At 66.0% G+C, this 21,987-nt stretch overlaps 1 protein-coding gene across 2 annotated transcripts; it reads right to left on the bottom strand.

Moving 5' to 3' along the window:
• Positions 1-14,665: 14,665 nt before the first annotated feature.
• On the bottom strand, positions 14,666-21,347 carry TRMT61A (tRNA methyltransferase 61A). 2 transcript variants are annotated; one of them, XM_070358042.1, is made up of 4 exons: positions 20,739-20,988; positions 20,082-20,442; positions 17,475-17,741; positions 14,666-15,795 (listed from the first exon to the last, which is right to left on the bottom strand). In XM_070358042.1, the coding sequence occupies exons 1-4, from the start codon at positions 20,841-20,843 to the stop codon at positions 15,536-15,538; spliced, it is 993 nt and encodes a 330-aa protein (XP_070214143.1). In that variant the 5' UTR covers positions 20,844-20,988; the 3' UTR covers positions 14,666-15,535. The 2 variants fall into 2 exon arrangements, with proteins under 2 accessions (XP_070214143.1, XP_070214144.1); XM_070358043.1 differs by lacking the exon at positions 20,739-20,988 and adding an exon at positions 21,002-21,347 and having other exon boundaries at positions 14,667-15,795.
• Between the last annotated feature and the right edge of the window lie 640 nt (positions 21,348-21,987).

The raw sequence follows: 21,987 nt of genomic DNA, 5'->3' as shown, positions 1-21,987 counted from the left end.
ATGGTGTGGCCACAAACCAAATCAAATCAACGACCCTTTTTTGCTCATCAGGATTCCAAAACCCTTGGTCTCCTGCGCCTGCAGCTGAAACCCTGGTATCACTGGCAGGAAATTGCCTCATGCCCACCTTGCCACCAACGCTGGCATGGCAGGAAGGCCGGCCAGGTTGGCATGTAACAGTCTTGCCTCTGAGCACCCGCCCAGCTGGGTGAGACGCCAAAGGCACACGGCAGCCCCCATGTGAGGGGCCCCGGTAGGGAGGGTGTGCTTATGCCCTGGGCCCCTGCGCTGGGGGTCCACCCTTCACACTGAGACTCCCAGAGTGGGGGACCTCGAGGCAGCATCGGTGCAGGGGCCCCGAGTCTGGAGCCGGGCATAACGGGAGGCCTGGGAAAACCTCAGCTGGGAGCAGGGGGCTGGGCGGGGGTGGGGCTGGTGAGCCACGGGAGGATTCGAGTCTCTGAAGACTAGGAGCTTTGTTGAATGCTCGCCCCAGTGGCAAAGAAGGGGTGAACTGGGAGCAGTGAGCCAGGGCAGGGGCCCGCAGGAAGGGGCAGCTAGAGAAGCAGGCAGAGTGAGGGAGCCAGGGGAGGGTTCACAGGGGTGGTGAAGGTGGCGCCAGGGGCTGGGGCTCCCAGGGTCCTGGCCTAACAGCAGGAGGGTCTCCTCAAGGGGACAGCGTCACATAAGCAGTGCAGGGACCCCTGGGTCAAGCTGAGTAACCAAGTGGGCTGGTATTAAAGGTGCAAAGAGGGAATTGCCTGGTGGTCCTGTGGTTCGAACTCCGTGCAGTCAGGGCTGAGAGCCTGCACTGGGTCCCTCGTCCGGGAACTAAGATCCCCCAAGGTGCACAGTGTGGCCAAAAAAAAAAAAAGAATCTAACAGGCCCAGAAGCCAGCCCTGTCCTAGGGTAGTGAAGACCCGGTTTCTGGCTCCTGGGCCTGAGGTCTTGTTGGCGCTGTCTGCAGCCTCCTCATGCGCAGGCCGTGCTCAGGGGCCTTGTCTTCTCTGTGAGGCCCAGGTTACATCTTTCCAGAAAAAGGCATCTAGCCCTCACCCCCGACCTCAGGTGTGCTAGGGGTGGTCCTGGAAGCGGGCCAGCGCGGTGGGTCTGGGGAAGAGGCTGCCGGCCAACCGACAGCTAGTGCCCGGGCCCAGAGGCGCAGCGGGGGAGGCCACAGACTGGACCCTCGGGGCCTCGCTGGCTTAGGGAGCTAAGGGCACCTGGAGGGGCCCAACTCCATCCTAGACCAGAGTCCCCCCCCCACCCCACAACAGAGAGCCACCTTCAGGCGCCACTGGGACCCGGTGCCTCTGGAGTGGGAGACCCGCCAGGCCCAGCCCGCAGCCCGGGGACTTTTGTCCTGGACGGCTGTTTAGGGGCCAGAGTGTGCTCGGGCCAGTGTGGGCCAGCTGTCTGCCCCTGGGTGTTGGGGCTGGGGGTCCCCCCAGATGAACCCCTGGACGCCTGTGTGAGCCCCACTGCGGGACGCCTTCCGGGGCAGGTGGAAAGGGATGACCTAGAACGACCCGCCCCACGGCCGGGGTCCCCACAGAGCCGGGCCCGCACCTCGGGGCACCTGCTGCCGCGCGGCCGGCCCTTGGAGCGCGGCCTCCCGAGCCTGGCGCGCCCCAGCTCCGCGCCGCGTCCGCTTGTTGTTCTCTGTGCGGCCGCCACGCGGCGCCCGCGGCCCGGGATCGCGAAGCCCTGGACCCGCTCGGGCTGGGTCGGGGGAGTAGCCGGCCGCGCAGCTGTCGGGCCGGGGCCCCGCCGGGCCCACCTGCCCTCGGGATGCTGGACAGACGGCCGCGGCGCCGCGTGGCTGCGGCTTCTGCCCGCGAGCTGGCCGCGCTGCTCCTGCGGGTTCCATGACCTGTCTCACTGCGACCTTGCGCTCTGCCGAATCCTTGCGGAGGCCGGGGCCTCTCGCACGTTCCTCTGACCTGCCCCTCAGAGCTGAGTACTCAGCAGGACCATCCCCAGCCGGGGTCAGTCCCCCGACCCACGGCTTACGTGGCACCATGCCGTCAGGTGGAGCCGGGAGGCCTGGCAGGCAGGGCAGCCTCGCCCTCTGCCTGCATCTATCTCCATGCAAGCTGGTCCTCCCTCCTGGGCAGTTGAGGACAACCTTCAAGCCCAAGCCAAACGCCACTTCCGGCAAGTACCACCCCTGCCTGGTGTGCTGGCCCTCAGGGCTCCCAGATGCTCTGGCCACGGACAGACAGCCACCCCCACCCCAAGCCGGGTGATCCCCGTCTGTTCTCTGGTCCCCCCTGGGGCTCTTGTATTTTGAGGTCTAGGGCAGGAGGGCCCAGGAGCTGGAAGACCAGCAGCAGGTGGGCGAGCGCAGGCTGGGGGCCTGGGCCCTTGGGGTCTGGAGAGGCTGCTCTGGGCACTGGGGAGGGGAGGCTGGTCCTCACCATGCCCGGGTGTCCCCCCCGTGTTCCTGGTGCCCAAGGAGGCCTGTTCTGCTACGGGCCCCACTCCCCGCTGCAGGCCTCCCCGGGCTGTGTCCACAGCAACCATAGCAGCTCGGGCGACAGTGCGCCAGGCCAAGGTCCTGCACCCTGGGAGGCAGGCCTCTCGCCTCGTGCTGCCTGCGGGTGTGGGGGCAGAGGCCCCTGCTCCAACCGCCTCACCCACCCTGCCCCGGGCTCTGGTGGTGGCCCAGGGCACAGGGGTTCCTTAACTCCTGGCCCCCAGCCTGGCCTCAGGGTGGCACTGACCTGTGCCCAGGGCAGGTCTTGGTGACACTGCCAGCTCAGCACCAGGAGCAAAGCCCTCTCCACTGCCCCTGTGCTGACGGGCAGCTCCCGCCTTGCCCTACCCACTGAGAACCTGGGACGCTCGATCCCACCTCGAGCCCACCACCCGCCCCTCCATGAAACCCCCTCCCTCTGCCACCGCTCCAGCAGGCTCCTGCCCAAGGAAGCATGGGGTGGGGGCCCTAAGACCCGCTCAGCCTGCCCCAGGCCCACCTGCCCTTCCAGCGCCCCGTCCCGGGCCCCTCTTGCCGCTCCTCCACAGAAGCCGCACTGCTGGAGGCCAGTGGGGCCCAGGGTGGCCCCAAGTGAACCGTGCGGGGAGAGGGGGTCTTGAGTGACCCAAAGAGGCTTCGTGGACTGGGGAGGCCGCGAGGGGCTCAGAGGTAAGACCCCCACGAACAAGCCTCAGCCTCCTGGGCCCTCAGGCCTTTACACGGAAGCCTGCCACTGCCAAGAGCTCAGGCCTTTCCCTGGCCCTCGGGATTCTAACGGGCGCAGAGCTCACCCCCAGGATGGAGGTGCTCCCGGGGGAGGGGAGCACCGCAGGAAGTACCTCGGAAGGATGCAGCCCCCCATGGGGGAGGAGCCAGCACACCCACAGACGGGGGAAGCGGGGACCCCGGGCCAGGCCTGCTGTCGGACATGGGCGGGGGCTCTGTGAGCCCGGCTGTGACCCTGAAAGGGGGCCTGGGAGTCTGGCAGCCCCTCCTGCCCGGCACTGCCCCAGGGGACCCGCCCTCCCGCCTCCCCTTGCCGGGGTCCTGGCCGGCAGGCCTTAGGGGCCCCGGGGTCAGCTCCCTCACTGAGGCTTTGACGTCAGCTGATGTCAGGCTGGGCCGCCCAGGGATGCAGGGCCTCTGTGAGCTCCCTGAGGCCCCGGACACCGCCAGAGGCCCCGCCGAGGCAGCTGCCCACAGGCCTCCACGGGCCACTGTCTGTGAAGCGGGTAGTGAGTGCCACTTCACCTTGGGGTTGAGGCCAGGGCGGGCGTGGCAGAAGCCCACGGTGTTGGAGCCCCCAGGGACCCGGGGCAGCCCCAAGTGAACCGCTGTGGTCCCGCTCAGTCTGCCCTTCAGGCCCGAAGAACTCCTCCCCTCCCGCCTTCAGCAGGGCCTCCGGCCTTGAGGCTGTGAGGCAGCCCCTTGCCAAGGCCCCTGGGATCCAGCCCTGGGCATTGGAGCCCCTCAGGGTCCGGGGGCATCTCGGAGCCGAAGCTCTGCACTGCAGCCTGCCTCCCTCACTCCTGCTGGGGTCAGGCAGAGCGCCTCGTGTGCCCGCATGTGTGTGCTGCGAGCGTATGAACAGGTGTGTGGTGCTGTGTGTTCATGCGTGTGTGCTGTATGTGTGCTGTGTGTGCATGTGTGTGCTCTGTGTGCTGTGTGCTTGTGTGGTGTGCGCGCGTGTGTGCTGCGTGTGCATGTGTGTACATGTGTGTACCGTGTGTGCACTGTGTGCATTCACGTGAGTGCTGTGTGCACATGCATATGTGTGCTCTGCGTGTGCATGTGAGTGCTATGTGCGTGCATACATGTGACTTGTGTATTCGTGTGTGCTGTGCGTGCATGTGTGTGTGTGAACATGAGTGCTGTGTGTGAAACAGTCCGCCACAGAACCCCCAGAAGCCTGCGAGTGTTCGAGGGGCCTGGGGTAGAGGAGGGCTCCGAGACCGGGAACCGCCCCTGAGTGGGGCCGGGCCGGGCCGGGGAGAGACGCCTGGCAGCCAGCTCGAGGTGTCCTGGGAACAGGGCCCGGGAGGAAGCCTGCACAGCAGCAATGGCGGCGCCATAGCAACGCGGCACGGAGCGCTGGCCTACTTACACCCCGCCCCCGCCCGCTAGCGCCCGCCCCAGGGAGGGGTGCACGGCTCCCAGGATGCGCCCCGGCCTTTGGGGCTCAGTGCCCTGGAAGTCCCATGCCTGCTCATCCACAGGCAGGGTGATAGGACAGAACTGTCCTGCACCCGATGGTGCTCAGCCCCCTAAGGCTCCTCCCATCTCCTGGGGCTGGGCCCCAGTGGTTGCAAAAGGGCTTTGGAAGTTTCCAGCCCAGAAATTTCTGAGCTCTCTGTGCTGCTGGAGTGACCGCAAGCCCTGAAGTTCTCTGACCCCAACCAAACAACTGGGGCCAAGGCCCCCAAGTCAGGACAGGGTCTGGATGGGAGGGGCAGCCAGGAGCCCTGGGGATGGAGTCCTGAGCTTGTGCCTCTGCCTGCTCAGACCCCCTTGTGGCCTCTGGCCTCGGTGCGGACAGGACGCAGGGGCCAGATTCTGCGCACAGCAGGTGGGATGTGTGAAGGGCTGTCACTCTTTGAAGGAGAGCCCTAGGGCTGGACATCAGCCCTGCTGACAGTACCAGGCCTCCTGGGCCTGCCTCCTGGACCAGCCTGACATTCAGGGCCATCCCCCTGGTTGCCTCCGCCTGGTGCACTCAGAGCCTCGGGGCTGCAGACAAGTGTCTCCAGTGCTCAGGGAGACTCAGCAAGCCGCAGAGGAGATCTGGGGCGTCCATGGGGCATGCCTGTGACGTCCACGTGGCCCACACCACTGGCCTTCTCGGGCTAACCCACCCAGCAGGGCCTCATGTAGGCATCATCTCTGGGGCACAGGAGGTGCCCTGAAGAGGGAGGGGGTTCTGGAGTGGGGGTCCCTGGGGACAGGAAGCCCTTGGCCCCACAGAAGGTGGCTGTCACCTGACACCCACCAGGTGTGTCTTCGCATTGAAAACCAGGTGCTAAAAAAAAAAAAAAAGAAAAGAAAACCAGGTGCTCTCCGGCCCTCCCCTGCGTGCGGAGCCTGCGGGCGCCTGCTCCGTGGCCTCAGGCCTGGGCCCTCTCCGGGCGGGCCTCAGCTTCCCCACAGGCACAAGCGCCCACTTCAGGGCGGCAGATCCCTGCCCAGCTCCAGAGCCCAGGGGCACTGTGACCCGCTGTCCCAATTCCCCCTGCAGACTGGGAGCCCCACCCCACCTGTCCACTCACTCCTTCATCCACCAGATGCCCTCCTGCGTCCCAGGGCCAGTGCCCAGCTGGGAATGAGTGAAGGTGCAGAGGGGAATGAATGAGTGAGGCCCTGAAGGGGCAGGTCGCCCTCCCGTGTGTGTGTGTGGGGGGTTTGTCTGCACATGAGGGCGTGCGTGTCCTAGTCCAGGCGCCAGCTACAGCTGCCCTCCCCTCCCCACCCCTGCCCCCCCTAATTTATTCCACGAGGCCCCCGTGCTCCCCTACTCGCTGGCCCCCCGCAGGGCGGCAGCTTTGTCCCCAGGCAGATTCCCAACGGCCGGCTGCCTTTGGGAAGAAAGGGCCCTTCTCTGGCCGGCGGTGAGGTCACCAGGAGGGGCTGTGCTCACAAAGGCCACTGCCCCCCAACCCGCCCCTCTGGCAGCTGCCTCTTTGTGTTCAACTCTCAGCCGAGAAGAGACCCCGAGGGGCCCCTGCTCGGCCTTGGAGGCCCCAGGCTGGTCTCTGGGAAGTGTGGGGTGGGGTGGGCGGGGAGGGACAGGAGCAGCCTCTCCCTCCCCCCGCGCCCCCACCGCCTTGCTCCTGATCAGGGACAGCACCTGCTGAGGTGCAGACACATGCGGATACTTTGCTGGGCAGCAGCCGGGGGGGGGTCTCGGCCTGGTGGGGTGGGGGTCCAGCTGTCTGTCTGGGTCCCCAGGACTGGCAGGCGTCGGCGGGGGGGGCTCTGAATCCGTTACCTCCCCGGATCCCATGACTCCTGGCATGTGCACCTGTGCACTCATCTCTGCGTGTGTGTACGTGTGTGCATGTGTGTGTACATATGTGAGCTGGGGTGAGGGGCTTGCAGGCCTTTGTCCAAAACTGCCCAGCCGCCAGGGGCGGTGGGACTAGAGAAACCCCCACGCTCCTGCCAACCGTCCACAGTGAGGGCCCCCCTCCAGACAGCACTGGGCACCTCCTCGGGCAGAGACCTGGCGGGGGGGCTGGGGGGCTCAGCAGAGAAGAGGGACAAAAGCTGAGAAAGGGCAGGGCCAGCGCCGGTCCTGTGGACTTGGAGCTGCTGCCTCCGGGCCCACGAGGACCGCCCAGTTCAAGCAGAGCCCGGGCACCACCGAGAGGGAGAAGGCAGGCTAGGCGGGGTCCTGGACACCCATCTCTGGGGGCCGCGGGGGGACACGGGGGTCTCGGCTGCCCAGGTGGAGGCAGAGCTGTGAGGGTGAGGGCTGGGCTGGACCAGGAGCTCAGGGACTGTCGGCGGGGCGGGGGCTGCCAGCCCCTGCCCCAGGCGCCAGCTGGTGGCGGCCGGCCCAGAGCTCCTTAGCAGTCTCTCCACGGAGGGAGGAAGCAGAGCCGGAAGGGAGCCAACATGGCCCCTTGTCTTGTCCCAGACAAAAGCTGCGCGCTGGATGCCGGGCCAGCCACTGGGGGTCTGGGGCCCTGCCAGGCGTGGCCGTTGGCAGAGCCGGCCGTGGCCAGGTGGGGTGCCAAGCCTCCAGGCTGGGGACGGGTTGGGGCAGAGGATAGGGTCCTACTGAGGCCTCTAAGCCCTGCTCGTAACCCGGTGAGAGCCCTGTGCTTGGACCTGGAAGGACCATCAAGGAAGCCTGGTCTGCGGAGGCAGAGGCCCAGCGGGGGCGGCCGGCCAGGAGGCTGGGGCAGCCTGAGCCGCGGGAGCCCGGGCCCACCACCCTCCCACTGGGTGCCCAGCTCAGCCCTGGCTGTCTCAGGTGTCCTGGGGGCCAGGGGAGCGGGGGTGGGGCAGCCTGGGTCCCCTCTCCTCTCGCCCAGGAAGGTCTCCGGCCCGTCCGTCACCCTGGGCCCGGAATGTTCATTGTGCCTGTAGCTTAGCAACAGGCCTCGGAGGGCCCTGCGCCTCCACCCCAGGGCCAGCCACCCGCATTCCTCAGCCAGGCACTCGCCCCCGCGGGCCCAGGCCGTGCTCACCAAGCGTGTCCAGTGGCCCTGAGCCTTCCCATCGGCGTATCCTGGGTCCTGGGCAGCCATTGGCCCGCTGCTGGCCCTGTGGGTGCCCGTGATGCCTCATCCCCTGGTTCATGCCCTCCCCCCGCCCCCCTCACCCCCCAGATTCACCTTCTCAGCAAATGCAGTGACAGGAACAGGACAGACAAGTGGCATCGGGGGCAGGCGTGGAGGAGACAGACCAGGGAGGGCCGGGGGCCCGGGGGTGCGTGTGTGGGCCCAGGACTCCCCCAGCTGGGCTGTCCTTGCATGCAGATCTCACTGCAAGAGGGTGCAGGCCTCAGCTACTTTCTGGGGGCCAGGGATGAGGTCAGGCCTTGGTGGCAGCAGGGGACCAGGGGGCCAGGGTGGCGGGAAGGTCTGGAAGGAGGAACAGGGCAGGTGTCTGGAGTCGGATGGGCCAGGACAGGGGCCGCCTCGGAGCTTGGAGGGGGCAGTGAGGGGTCCCTGCAGCCCTGCCCGTCCCGCCCTCCTAGGCAGGGGGTGGCTCCTGAGGTCCACCGTCCCCATCCCCAAGTGGGCTCCCGGGTCAGCGGCCACTGGACCCGCGCTGGGAGGAGCAGAGTGCGTGGCTCACCGTGTGCCCGGCCGGCACCAGCCCGTGTGTCTCTCGTGGCAAACAGTGCGTGACCCATGGCTCCCTGCCCCAGCGCTGGCGACGCCCGGGACATGCCACTACCTTTGACTTAGGAGGAGTCTGGTGACCCTGGGCATTGACCTTGCTGGCCTCTTAATGGTTGCCTGGAGCACTGCTTCTTAAAAAAAAAAAAAAGCCAAAAACAAACGTTTTACTATGGAAAATATCAAAGAAATGCAGAAGCAGAGAGAATCCCAGAGGCTGCCAGGTCTCGGGGGACCTGGATTTCAGCTCCCCCCTCCCCCACCTAGGTTATTTTGAGGCAGACTGCAGCCACCCTGTCATTTCACAGTATCAGTAGCACGCCTAAAAGTCGTTCCCAAACCCTCGAGACATCCACTCGGGTTTCCAATGTTCCAGCTGTCTTATTTTGTAAAATAAAACATTTGGTTTGTTCAAATCAGAACCAAAAGAGGTCCCTGCTGCTCTCACTCCGGGATCTCAGGGGCCTAGTGTGATGAAGCCGCTGGGAGACACGATGATCCCAGAGGGGCCTGGGGCCTGTGTACAAACATTCCAACCAAAGGAGACAAAATTAACCTCTCGCTGACAACAGCACGGCCTTGGAAAGAGCCAGGTGGATGGCCCTGGAAGCTCCCCGAGTTGTGACCACGTCAAAGTTTGATGAACGTCAAGGTTTTGTTTAAGAAAGAAAAGAGCAGTGTGAGAGGTCCCAGTTCCTCTGCTGGGGGTCACTGGGCCCTCCGCCCCCCCCCCAGCTCCAGGTGCAGGTGGTCAGGTGTGGGCCTGGGAATCTGCACTTCCCCGAGTTCCCAGGTGACGCAGAGGCAGCTGATCCAGGCCCCACCCCGCTCCGTAGCAGCTCCAACGTTTCCTGAACACACCCGCAGCCAACATTCAGGATCTGTCACCTGAAACGTGATGACTGCCTGGTGCCTTTGTAACGATTAAAGAACCAAGAACAGTGGCGAAAACGTCCACAGCAGAAAGATACGATACACGTATAGTTGTAGTGTTAGCCGCCCAGTCACGTCTCTCTGTGACCCGATGGACGGCCAGGCTCCTCCGTCCCTGGGATTTGCTAGGCAAGAATACTGGAGTGGGTTGCCGTGTCCTCCTCCAGGGGATCATATCTATATCTATCTCGGTCAGGGGTACCTGGGGCTTACCCAATGGCTCAGTGGTAAAAGAATCTGCCTGCAATGCAGGAGATGCAGGAGACACAGGCTTGATCCCTGGGTTGGGAAGATCGCCTGGAGGAGGAAATGGCAACCCACTCCAGGATTCTGGCCTGGGAAATCCCACAGACAGAAGAGCCTGTGGCTACAGTCCATGGGGTCACAAAGAGTCAGACATGACTGAAGTAACTGCGTGCGGGCCAGAGGGACTTACCGAATGGCTACAAGGAGGGGTTTGGCATTTTAATGTGCCACTTGGTGGCAGGGCACCCAGGAGCCAAAGGGAACATGGGCTCGGAGAACCTGCGTCATCATCCTCCTCAGTCCTGTCAAGGCTACTGTGGGAGGAAGAGAGGGGGACATCAGGAAAAGCTGGGTGGGAAATAAGATGAAAGAGGTGAAGTTCTCTCCACATCTGCCAGATGGACCGCAGACTCGGCCCTGAGCTTCCTAGTGGCTGAAGCAGAGGGAACAAGATTTGCTAGACTAGTGTTTCTCAAGGAACCACCTGGGGCATCTGTTCAGAACACACCTTGAGATTCTTATCAAGGCTTGGGATTGAGGCCAAGCTTGAGATTCTTACCGAGTCCTGTGCCCACCCCCACCAGACACGCAGGGGCAGCTGCCCACAGACTGCATCCCGGGGACAACTCGGTGTCCCTGGGGGGAAGAGTGTGGGGGGAGCAGGACTCAGCCCTGTGCAGGGCAGCAGGCGAGGGCGGTCTGAGGCTGCCCCCCACCCAGCAGCAGCCCCACAACCTCCGCCTCTCCAGCAGGGTCACGTCTGGACGCTTCAGCAGTCGGCAGGGCGGGTGGCCAGCAGAGATAGAACCAAAGGCCAGGCGATGGGAGGACACTTCTGCCTCCCGGGGGTAGGGAGGGCAGTGGGGCAGGATTCGTCCTGGGGAGGACCGACCAAGACAGGACGTGGAGGGCGGGCGGAGCTTTGGATCCGGCCAAAGGCGAGGCCACGCAAGCCTGTCGCCTCCCCCGAGAGGCACGCTGTGTGCAGACACAGAGAGACGCGCCCACACCTGGCTGTGCGGGAGGGAGGGGCTCCGCCCAGGGAGGGAGCGGAGGGCGGGGCCTGAGGCCTGCCGGTGCCAGGTGAGGGGTGGGCACACGCGGCTTGGTGGGACTGTGGGTGCCCCCGGGGCGACGTCCAGGCCTCAGGGCCTGGAGAGACCTGAGCCTCCTGCGTTCTCGGAGGGGTGGGGCCTCCCGCTGCCCACCGACACCTTCATCCTGCAAGGAATCCGGGCGGGAGGCTGTGGGGGGCACCCTCTGGGGCGTGGCATGCCCCTGGAGTGCCCGAGCCCTGAGGAGTCGGGGAGCAGCGGGGCGAGCAGGAAGGAGGGAGGCGGCCAGCCAGGCGGGACGGCAAAGGAAGCGGGGGCAGGTCAGCGGACGCTCCCCACTCCGTCTGTCTCGACCCCCTCGGCTTCTAAACACATGCCAGCAGCCGGCCTGCCCTGCTCTTTGAAGGGACAGCTGTCGGGTAGAAAGCTGATTATCGTCCGGGGCTGGAGGCTGTGCCGAGCTCCCGGGAGCGTGACCCAATTCCGCGCTATTCTCAGCCTGGTGGGAGCGACTGCTTCCCTCCCACCGGCGCTGCCGCTTCCCAGGCAGCCTGACTTTGAAATGCCCTCGTCCCGAGGCCGGCCGGAGACACACACACGCACACGTGCGCACACACGGGGGGAGGGCGAGGCCCCGCGTGCCCCCCGGCCCCGGCCCTGCAGCTCCTCCCCTAAAATCACAGGGTCTCCTTCCACTGGGACCCGAGGTTAGACCATGTGACCAAAGGCCTGAAAAGCGCCTGCATGACCGGGCTCGCCCCTACCGCGCCTGGGCCGCTGGCCGCGAGGAGCCGGCCCCAGGAGGAAGGGGAGGGGCAGTTTACATAAGCTCGGGCCCCACACGGGGAAGAGCCGGGTCTGGTCGGCCGAGTGCCGCCAAGCCACAGGCCCGGAGCAGCTGGCTGCGGCGTTAAGCCCGAATGCTTTTTTGGGAGCGGGGGTGGGGGGGTGGGGTGATTATTTGTTATGCAGCATGTTTGTGGGGACAGCTAACTAATACACCTACTTCTGAACCTGGGGGGGGGGCGGGTCAGCTGTGCTGCCTGCCCGTGCGTGGTCCAGCAGCCTGTTTCTGGTTTAGTTACACGACTAGCTATAGGCACAGGGACTGGATGACCCGGATTTTCCAGAACAGGCTCAGTGTCAAGTCTTCTGATAAACATGCAAGTGTCCCTGAAGGTGCAAAAAGCTATCCGAGTGCTGCGAAGTGCAGAGGCCACGTCCCAGACGGATTCAGAAGCCGTCCTCAGATTCTGGCCTTGGCAAAAGCAAGATCACAGGTCTTCCTGGAGGCAGTGGTGGCTCCCACGGGTGCGGACCATCAGCGAGACACTGGACACAGACTGTCCACACATCCATGTGATGCTTCATCTCCTGGCAGCCATCCCTCCCCTGCACCCCCTAGGCAGGCAGGAGGGAGGGGGGATGTGATTCTGGAAGCCTGAGCCCTTAAGCGCATCCTCGGGAGGGCAGCGTGGGGTCTGGCCATCCCTGCTGGGGACAGGAGGCCTGCAGGGCCCCATCCAAAGTCCTTGTTCCCCTGTGACTGCGGAGGCCACATCCTGGCAAGGCCTTCTTGTTCCTCCCTGCCCCCACTGCTTGCTTTGCTGAGAGCAGGCACTTCTCGCCTGCACTGTCTGTGCCTGGTTCCCCTGAGCCCTTGAGGACAGGACAGGCTGCCCTGGAGGCCCGGGTGCTCAGCGCCCCAGGGTGCTCAGCCTGTTTGCTGGGTGAGGGCGTCCGAGGCTGATGAAAGTTGCCGTGGTCTTGCTTGCTCCCTCTTGGGGGCACTGGGAGCCAAGACCTCTGGCAGGGCCAACCCCCCGACCCGAGACCCTCTCACCTGAGGCGCCGCTGGAAGGAAGGGGCACCCCCACCACCACCACCCTGGCTGGCACGGGAGCCCGGCAGCCCCTGGGCAGAGCAGAGCACTGGTCCTGCAATCTGCGTGGGCTCAGAAGCCTTGCAAACGTGGCTGGCAGTTTCCAGCCAGAGGCTGCCTTCTGATCCAACTTTGCTCCAAAGCAGCTGTTCCTGGCGCTTTCCACTCACTCTCCCGGGTCATGGGAAGATGTCCTGCCTGGGGAGGCCACCTGTTCACCTGCCTCTAAGTCCCATCTGCTCTTCCACATGCAGGACTGTCACCTCTTCCAAGGAGCCTTCTAGGATTACAACAGCCATCTCTCTTCTTTGGCTTCTGTGGTCACACCCAACAACCACATAGTGGGGCAGTGCGTCAGATGTGGGAGGTCCCGGGTGGATGGGATGGGCCGGATCTCAGTCTCACCTCTGCAACACAGGCCTGTTTCTCCCCCCACGCATTGGGCTGGAATGGGGTAGGAGCCGCACCATCCCCAGCTCCAATCCCGGGCCAGGATCCCAAACAGCCCACCTGTCTCCCACACAGGCTAGACGCCCGAAAGCCATACATTCCTGGGAGAACAGAGGCCACGGAGGCAGAGAGAAGGGGATGGGGAGCGGGGCAGGGATGGGAAGCCCACCCCCACCCTGACCACACCCTGCGAGGCCAGTACTGCCTCCAGGGTCCCTACCCGCACCGCCCCAGGTTGGGCATAGAGCATGAGCCCCTCTGATAGGCGATGGAGTGAGGGGGGCTCGGGGGACCAGGGGCAGCCCACCCTGGGGCTGAAGGGCAGGGCCTGGGGTCTTCCAGGGGAGCTGGCTGGAGGCAGCCCCCACAGAAGTGGGCTCTGATCCCAACCTGGGGCCCTCGGGCAGGTGAGTCTCACAGCCAGGCCAGCTGTCTCGGGGGCTTGGGCCCAGGAGCGGGGGGATGCGTCACACCCTTCGGGCCGGGGCCACGTGGGTGCAGGACTTCCCGAGGAAAAACTGAAGGCCAGGGGTGCGTGTCTGGGGCTGGACGGGACTTTCCCGGTGAATCCTTGTCCGGTGACCAGCCCCAGGCTGCTGCCTCGAGGGGGTGACCAAGTGACCTGCTCATCGGTCACTCGCTCACCAGGGGCCCTGGGTGGCACACTCCCCATTTGAAGGATTTAAGGGAACCACCTGGCTTCTGGCCATCTGTCTGCAGGGGATCGCTAGCTGGGGTGCCGGGGCGCAGCGAAGCGTTGAGTGGGAGACTACCTGGGGGCAGGGGTGAGAGGCACCAGGACGCTTGAGGGGCTTTGAAGGGTGCGCGGGAGCTCACTGCTGGCTCAGGGCCAGGTGGGGCTCCAGGCTAAAGCCCCTGGGATGGGATCGAGGTCTGGTGGAGCTCTGGGGGCTCGTGTGTGGGCCCAGTCGAGGGGCTGGAGGACCATCCATACGTAAAAGAGCAGCTCTGTGCCAAGTATAACCACATACGTGGACAGGAGGCCAGGAATCCTGACCCCGAACCTGGTGGCCCTACGCCCGTCATCCGTCCTGGGCTGGCCTCCCTTCCGGCTCACGGGGACCCTGGTGCAGGCCCCAGAACCTCCCCCCAGGCAGCACAGGGCCTGCCCCCTACACGTACACCCCATGGGCCTTTCCCAAAGGCCAAGGAGAGCCCAGGCCCTTCCTGTCCCCACATTAGACTTGTCGTCAGAGGTCAGCACAGGTCCTTGAAGGCAGACATGACCCCTGGAGCAGAGCAAGGGGTTCAGGGGACCCTAGGGTCTCACAGGGGACACAGGTCTTCCTAGGAGACAGGGTGTCCACCCCCCGCCACCCTGCCCTGTGATGAAACAGGAGACTGGTCCTCTTGGAGGTTCACCTCATTTGGCACAACCCCAAGGACCCCCAAAACCTGGGAGGTGGGCTGGGGCCAGAACAGCAGGCCTGGAAGGTTGGGCCCAGCCGGACATGCATGGACGGATGCACACACCCCCGCAAGCCAGACATGGACGGAAATCACACACACACACACACACACACACACAGCTGGAGCTCTCTCCCCTCTCCCACCCCCACTCCAGGAACAAGCAGCCCTCTCTGCAGCCGGGTGGGGGTGGCTTCACACTGGCCCCTTTGTCCACCATGTCCCAGGCCATTGTCCTGGAGTCCACAGCCCCGTGGCAGTGGCCCTGGGAGAGGAAGAAGCAGGGGCCGGGTGGCCATGTGGTGAGGTCCAGCTGGGTGGTGCTGCAGGGAGCGGAGGACCAGGCTCGAGGCACCAGGGGACCAGTCATTGCGTGGGGGCAACAGCGTTTATTTCTCCGCCGGGGGTGGTTGGGCAGCAGCCCCAGACCAGCTGCTCTCGTGCCAACAAGGGGTCACTGAGGCTCCTGCGGGCGGCCTGAGACCAGAGCAGGCACCCCAGCCCTTTGTGAAACAGGGTGCTGGGGGAGGCCACACGGAACCGGAGGCCGGGCGAGGCGGTGCGGCGCGGCGCGGAGCTCAGTCCAGGACCCCGGGTCCCCTCCGGGCAGGCACACAGACCAGCTCTAGCGCCGCCAGCCGCCAGGAGGCAGGCCCACGCCCGGCTCTGCTCTCCGCCACGTGATCCGCACCTGAGGCTTTGGCGGGGCCGGGGCCTCGGAGGAGGCGCTTCCTGGGTGGAGAAGCCAGGTGGCGGATGGGGCCTGCCAGGAGGGAACCTGGGCACACGGCCGGTGCAGCGCCCAGTGGGGGTGTCGGGCCTGAAGCCACCTCTCTGCTGGCAGCTGGGCGGTGGGGGTCCTGGGCCCAAGGCCACCGTCCCGGGCCTCCTCCTCCACCCTCCCTGTTTGGGGCCATGTGCCCACCCGGAGGAGCCCGTGGAAGTGAAGACTGCGAGGCCACGAGCCGGCAGGACGGGCACACTGACCCCGGGGGGCCGCAGGCAGGAGCGCTCCCTGCCAGGGCCATGACGCTGCACACGGCGGCAGCCCCCCACCCGTCACCCCGCCAGCCGTCCGGGGAGGCACCCTCGCCCCAGCCTCCCCGCTGCAGGTCCATTTCTAAACACCAGCCCTGGCAGGCGGCCGCTGACCATACAAGGCAGTCTCAGGCCGAGGCTCGCCTCCCAGCCCCCGGGGCTCCCGGGCGCGGCTCCCTAGCCCGGAGTCTTGGTGGCGAAGGTCAGGTAGCCGGTGTGACCCACGGTCTCCTTCATGGGCGTGCCGCTGCGGAAGGGGGCGGCGTCGGGGCCGGGGCGGGCCCCCAGGTCGGGCACGGGCAGGCTGACGGTGCGCACATTGTAGACCTGCGGCAGCACCTCCAGGGTGCTCAGCTCCGAGAAGCCGCAGGCCGCCAGCGCCTGGCATGTGCGCTGCACCTGCTCAATGCAGGGTGAGAAGGAGCAGAAGCGCCCACCTGCGTGGGGGTGGGGGTGGGAAGCAAGAGGCCGGGTCAGAGGGCGGGCGCCAAGCCCCGCCCCCGGCCACCCCAGAGCCCAGCCCCCCGCCGCCGGCGTCCCTCTGCCCAGGGCTCTGTGGCGGGACCACAGCGCAGAGGCAATGCAGCCTGGCCCCTTCAGGAGTGGGTGTTGGGAGACACCCCGGTGTGCGAGGCGTGGACGCCCAGACCCCGGCTCTGGGCTCCGAGGACGGCCAAGCCCTCCGGCCACGAGGAGCTGAGGCCTCAGAGTGGAGGAGCTGGCAGGGCCCACGAGGAAGGGGCCGCCTGCACCAAGTCCACCACCTCACCCCCTGGGCCGCCAGCGGGCACAGCCACCCCGACCCCCACTGGCGGCCGAGGGCTGGGGCCAGGGTGGAGTCTCCGCACGGCAGCTGCTGGAGCGCTGAGCCCAGAACAGCTCCAGCCACAAGGAGCGGCCTGGGGCGGGGGCTGCTGTCAAAGAAAATTAGAGGCTTCTGCAACTGGAGGCGCCTCCGGAGCCAGCCCTAGGCTCAGGGATGACGGGCGGGGGCGGGAGCCCCTTCCTGCCTGCCACCGCCCCCAGACGGGCACCGGCCCAGGCCCCTCCCAGATCCCCCCTGCAGGGCAGGGGCGGGGAAGCCAGGCTGGGGGAGGGGAGAGGTTGGGGAGGGGAGGTGCCCGGGGACAGCCCTCAAAGGTCCCCGAGGCCTGGTCATCTCAGCCCGCCAGGGAGGCCTGGGCTCGGAGCCAGAGTTGAGGTCAAGCTGGAGGGCACAGGGTCACCTCGGGGAGCCCAGCCCCTGTGTGCACAGTCGAGGCGGCCCCACCGGACAGGGCCGATCCCCGGGGGCTGAACTGAGCCGGCGCCGGGCTCACGCAGGCAGGAGAGCCCTGGAGAACCGCCAGACCACGAGGGAGTCTGGAGCCTCTGGGCCAGAACAAGCAGATGCAGAGAGCGGGGCTCAGTGGGGCGGAGGGGACAGGACAAAACACACAGGGCTCCCAGGCCAGGGCCCGCTGGGGTCCCCGGGGCAGGAGGGATCTGCGGGCGTCGGGGGCCAAGCCGAAGGGGCGGGGACAAGGGAGCTGGTGCTCCCTGGCCACCCTGGCACAGACCGGGGACACGGGAGTCCAAGGCCAGCGGGCAGGGGACCCACTGGGACCCACTGGCCAAGCATCGGCGTTCAGAGGGGCGGGCCATCCCCGGGGGTTCCAGGCTTCCCCCTCCCGCTGCTCTGCTCAGCAGGGAGGAGGCAGGGGGGCCTGGCTGCCAGAGCCAGCAACTTCTCCAGAAAAGGGAAAAACCCAAGGCCTCGCCAGCGCCTCCTGGCTCAGAGCCGACCTCCCCGCCTCTGCACCCAACATCTTCCCTAAAAGGGGTGCATTCGCCCGGCTTGCGGCTGGTGGGGAGGGGAGACTCTGCAGGGACTGGCTGGGGTCAGGGGCTGACCTCTGACTTCTGGCATGCCCTGCCTCTCACTCAGGCAGGGCTGCGAGGACATTCCCCAGAGACCTCAGATATCACCCACCTTGGGGTGGGAGTGGGCCAAGCCAAGGGGCAGGGGCCCAGCTGAGCCCCGCATTCCCCAGTCCTGACTTCTCCAACCACCCTCCAACCTCTCTGGGCCACTCTGACCCACCCTGACCCTTTCATTCCCAGAAGCCCGGCTCACCTTCGACCTTGAGGGCATCCCAGGCATGCCCCACAGCCTCCCAAGGCGAGGGGATGTCCAGGAAGACGGCGTCCGCCACATGGCTCACGCCGAAGCCGCTACGGCACACGTCCTGGTTCAGCACGGTCACCCAGCGGCCCACACGGTGCTCCTGGAACTCCTCCCGCGCCCTCTCCGCCCGCTGCTGGTGGAACTCCACCGTGTGCAGGTGGCCCGTGGGCGCGATGGTGCGGATGATGGCATGGGACACGGAGCCGCTGCCGGTGCCTGGCCGGGTGGGGCAGGAGTCAGGTGGGAAACGAGTGCACCCTCACCCTGGGGAGACCCACCAGGGCCCACGAGGCCAGCCCAGCCCGGGTTATCAGCAGGCACCAGTCCAGAGCTCCCTGTGGGGTCCTGGGACACAGGGACTGTCCCAGGTGGGGGTGGGGGAGCTGCCTATTGATCTGGTGCAGGTCCTGCTGGGGGAGGGGGCAGCCCTGCCCACCCCAGCTCTGGAGCAAACCCTGCTGCCCCGACTGGGGGCTCCAACAGGGGTCCTGAGAGGGGCCAGACTGCCCCAGGGCCCTGCAGGGTCTGTGCAGAGCGGAGGCTGGCCTCGCCCCATGTGGCCGGGCCCAAGGGATGCAGGTCCGTCCACCTTCCTGCCCCCAGTCTGCTGCCGCCACACGGTGCAGCTCTGCCCTCACCCTGCGTGAGCGCATGGCACCGTGACACAGTGACCAACGTGCACCCACGTCATCATCCCTGTTTTCCTCCAGCCTCAGGCTACCCCTCTGCTTGCTATCTTGTCCTGCAGTGCCGGGGGGGGGGCCCCCCTAGTCCCTGGTCACCCCCACGACCTCCCCAGCCCTCATGGCTCCAGATGCCAAGCTTGATGGAGATACTCTGTGTCCACTACACACTGACCACCTCCCCCGTGACTGCAAACAGAGCCCGGCATTTACGAGTGCAGAGCTGGAGTGATCCAGGCCCAGGCAACTCCCTGCCAAGCCTCTGTACCCAGTGACCAGGGCGGTGACTGCCCAGCCAGACGCCATGGAGCCGCCCCCGCCCCCACTGGTACCTCCTCCCCCATCTCTCTAGGAGGTGCTTCTCCCCAGCTGCCCGCAGCGCCCACCTGGGCCCCCCCCGCCCCGCCTCTGTTACAGCCCCCGAGCCCTGCCCTCAGGCCTGCCTCCACAGCCGCCGGTGGTTCTCTGCAGCCTCCGTCAGACCAGGCCTCTGCTCCATGGCCGAGTCGGACTCATTGTGACCCCCGGAGGCATGCACTTCCTCCCTGACCTCATTCCTGCTCCTGCCATCCTGGCCTCCTCGACAGTCCCCCATGCAGGGTCTCTGCGAGGCTCTCCCTCAGGGTGACCCTCCCCTGTGGCTATTCACGGCTCCCCATCAGGTCCTCCATGACCACCCAGCCGGAGGGACTCCTCTCAGTCACCCTCAAATGCGCAGTCCACAGTAATACTGAGACAGTCATGCTGAGCCCACTGTCTGTCCCCTTCGAGAAGCAGAAACCCAGCCTGACTTGTCGCAGCTCTACCACGGTTCCCAGAAGGGGAGCTGGCACCTCAGAGGAGCCCAGAAGCCCGCTCACTGACCGCGCTTTTCAGCTGAGTGGAGCCAGGTCCTGGCCGTGGATGCCTTGTGGCCAGGGGTGGGTGTGGGAGGCACCAGGGGATGAACTGGCCCTGAATCCTGTCCACCCCCAGCTCCCCTGGTGCTGAGCAGCCAGCCCCTGCCCAGCCCCTAACCCACTCTCTGAATCTACTCACTGTTCAGATTCTGCATCTGACTCTCTCCATTTCAAAGTGATCGGCTAGGCAAAAGCAACCATCCCATTGTCCGCATGGAGAAACCAAGGCCCAAAGATGGAGGAGACGGCCTGAAGCCTCCAAAAGCTGGCAGCAGTGCTGCTGGGAACTCTTCATGAGCCTGGAGCACAGGGGCCCGGGGCGTGCAGAACATTCTGGAAATCCAGGCACACCTTCTCTTGGCCAGGCTGCAAGCTTCGGTCCCCAGTACGTGTGTGTGTGCACGCACGCATGTGTGCATGCACACATGCAGAGTCTGGGAATATCTGGCTTTCGGGTACTTTCATCTGCGCCCCAGGCCTGGCCTCAGTGATGAAGGCGATGGCCTGGGAGGAGCACAAGGCAGGCTCTTGCCCCACAGTGAGCACCCTGGAGCAGCCCTGGCCTCCCTCCAGAAAGAGGCGATTCTCAGCCCTGGGCCTCGGCTCCCATTCGCGGCAGTGAGGGACTCCTAGGCCAGGCACCCCTGCCCTTCTGTCAGCACCTTGGTCAGCGCCAGGCAGCGCTCACCACCCCCTCCCCACCTCAGACAGGCAGGCTTCCCCCTGGGCGCCTGTTCCTCCTGCAGGCTGTCCTTGGTCAGATCCCATCAAGTCTCACCAGAGGACAGCACCAGTCTCCTAACCAGCTTCCCTATGTTTGTCCCCCCACCTCGCTGCAGTGAGCCCCCCCAGAAAGACCCTGTAGAGACAGATGGTGAGTAACTGTGCCTCTGCCTGGGAAGGGCAGGCTGAGGCTGCCTGGACACTGGGTCTAACCTCCGCCTTCATCAACAGAGACAGCCTGCGGAACTCACCGGATTCACAGACCACGGAGCCAGGCCGAAGCTCCAGCATCATGGTGAGCAGGGCGATGTCGGTGGAGTAGAGGATCTGGGTGCGGTGCGGCAGGTTCAGTGTCCAGAGCTCCGGCGTGGGGTGCAGCACATACACCCAGCCGCCTCGTCCGCAGGTCACCTTGGAGCCGAAGGGGCGGCCGATGAGGTCTACTGAGTGCCGCAGCACGCCGTGCCGGGTTTGGGTCTGGGCCCCCCGCTGCACGCGCACGGCCACCATCGCGCCATGGCCCAGGGACAGGATGGCTGTGTCACCCTCTTTGATCAGCTCCTCGTAGGCCACGAAGCTCATGGTGCTGCTGGTCCCACAGGTGCCGGGGACCTGGGAGGTGTGTGGGCATGAACGTGTAAGGGGCCAGGAGGTGGGACTGTGCGCCTGGCATCCAGGGAGAAAGCCCTTCCTGGTCTGGTCCTAAGAGGAGAGCCATCAGCCCAAACCTCAGACGGAGAGACTGAGGCCGGGTCCCAGGATTCCCACAAAGTAAGGGCCTGACCCTCTCCCTCGGCATCCTTCTCTGGGAGCTTGGCTCCCGTTCTCTAGCTGTGAGACAAGAGAGGGACCACGCAGGGGGGGCCCGCGAGGTCACCTCCAGGCCAGGCAGAAAGCCCCCTCTTCACCTTCCCCCGTGGCGGGCTCCTGGGCAGACGGGTGACGGGGCGATGCAAATGCACGGGTCCCCAAGCGGAGGCTGGGGCCGTGCAGCAGGCAATAAACAGCAACATCGGCCTGGCCTGCGTAGAGGCCGGGGACGGCGGCTCAGGCCAGGCCGGCAACAGGGCTGGGCGCGGCCATGGGGGGGGTGCCGGGACGTGTAGGGCCTGCCGGGGAGACGCCCCCCACACTACCCGCGCTCTGCCACTGTAGCCCCGCCGAGCCTCACCGGCGACGCTCGTCGGCCTCCGACTCCTGGAGGCGCCGCACGTGGCTTCGCGTCGCCGCGGCAGCACTTCCGCCTCCGGCTAGGGTGCGGCGCCCGCTGATGACGTCACAGAGCCCCGCCCCCAGCGCGCGCGGGGCTTCCCGGGAGAGGGGGCGGGGTCTCGGGAGCGCGCGACGCCCGTCCCCGCGTCCGGGGCGCGCTCTCGATCGGCTTGTCCGGGTGCCGTCTGCTCGCGCCCAAGACCACCGAGAGTCCGGGTAGCCCGCCCCCAAGCTGCCGCGGTCTCCTCTGTGGGCGCGCGCGTGACTGGTGAAACTCCAGAAAATTGAGCTGCAGAGGAACGGGTGGTCCCACAAAGCTTTGGCGGAAGGCAGCCTGAGCAGCAGGGGACGGTGGCCAGGAGCGGCCTTAGACCCAGGCCTGGGCGCTCCTGAAACGGGCACGTTCTCCGGAGTGCGGAAGCCGCTTCCAGGACGGAGGGAGCCCTGCGTCCCCTCCTGGAACCCAGGGTGCGCTGAGCACTGGGGCTCCTCTTGGGGCCGGGTCAGTGAGGACAGGAAGAGCGGCCTGAGCGGGGGAGGGCCAGATGGAGGGCCCGGCAGAAACAGGGAAGCTGCAGCCCTGCTGTGTCTCAGCGGGGCTGAATCAGAGCCAGGCTCTGGGCGGAGTGTGTGCGGGGGAGGGGCACGGGGGCAGGGACCGTCTTCCTCCAGTGTGCATGTCCCCGTGGGCCAGGCCTTATTTGATGGAGACCCCAGTCCACCCAGCCAGGCTGGGGCCTGAGCCCCAACTCAGAGCCAGCTAGCATGACCCTTGGCCACGCTTCCCAGGCCCAGGCTGCTCCATCCTGGACATCTGGGAGTGGCCAGGCCCTGCGGAACCAGTCCCTTCCCAGAGCCCTGCCAACTTGTGGGGCGCTGAACTCTTCCCTCCTCTGGGGCCGGGGCTAGTGAGGGTGTCTGCGGACCGCAGAATCCATGATGGAG

This window comes from Bos mutus, chromosome 21, assembly GCF_027580195.1.
Source record: "Bos mutus isolate GX-2022 chromosome 21, NWIPB_WYAK_1.1, whole genome shotgun sequence".
Lineage (NCBI taxonomy): Eukaryota > Metazoa > Chordata > Mammalia > Artiodactyla > Bovidae > Bos > Bos mutus.
The sequence above is the reverse complement of the archived record's forward strand: the minus strand, read 5'-3'. Positions and strand labels throughout refer to the sequence as shown.

Excerpts from the sequence above, each read along its gene's own strand:
- TRMT61A (XM_070358042.1), bottom strand. The coding sequence starts at position 20,843 with ATGTTGCTGTTTATTGCCTGCTGCACGGCCCCAGCCTCCGCTTGGGGA. Across the intron at positions 20,443-20,738 it reads GGAGCCCGCCACGGGGGAAG|GTCCCCGGCACCTGTGGGAC; the intron begins GTGAAGAGGGGG and ends CACACCTCCCAG. Across the intron at positions 15,796-17,474 it reads GGATGCCCTCAAGGTCGAAG|GTGGGCGCTTCTGCTCCTTC; the intron begins GTGAGCCGGGCT and ends ACCCCCACGCAG.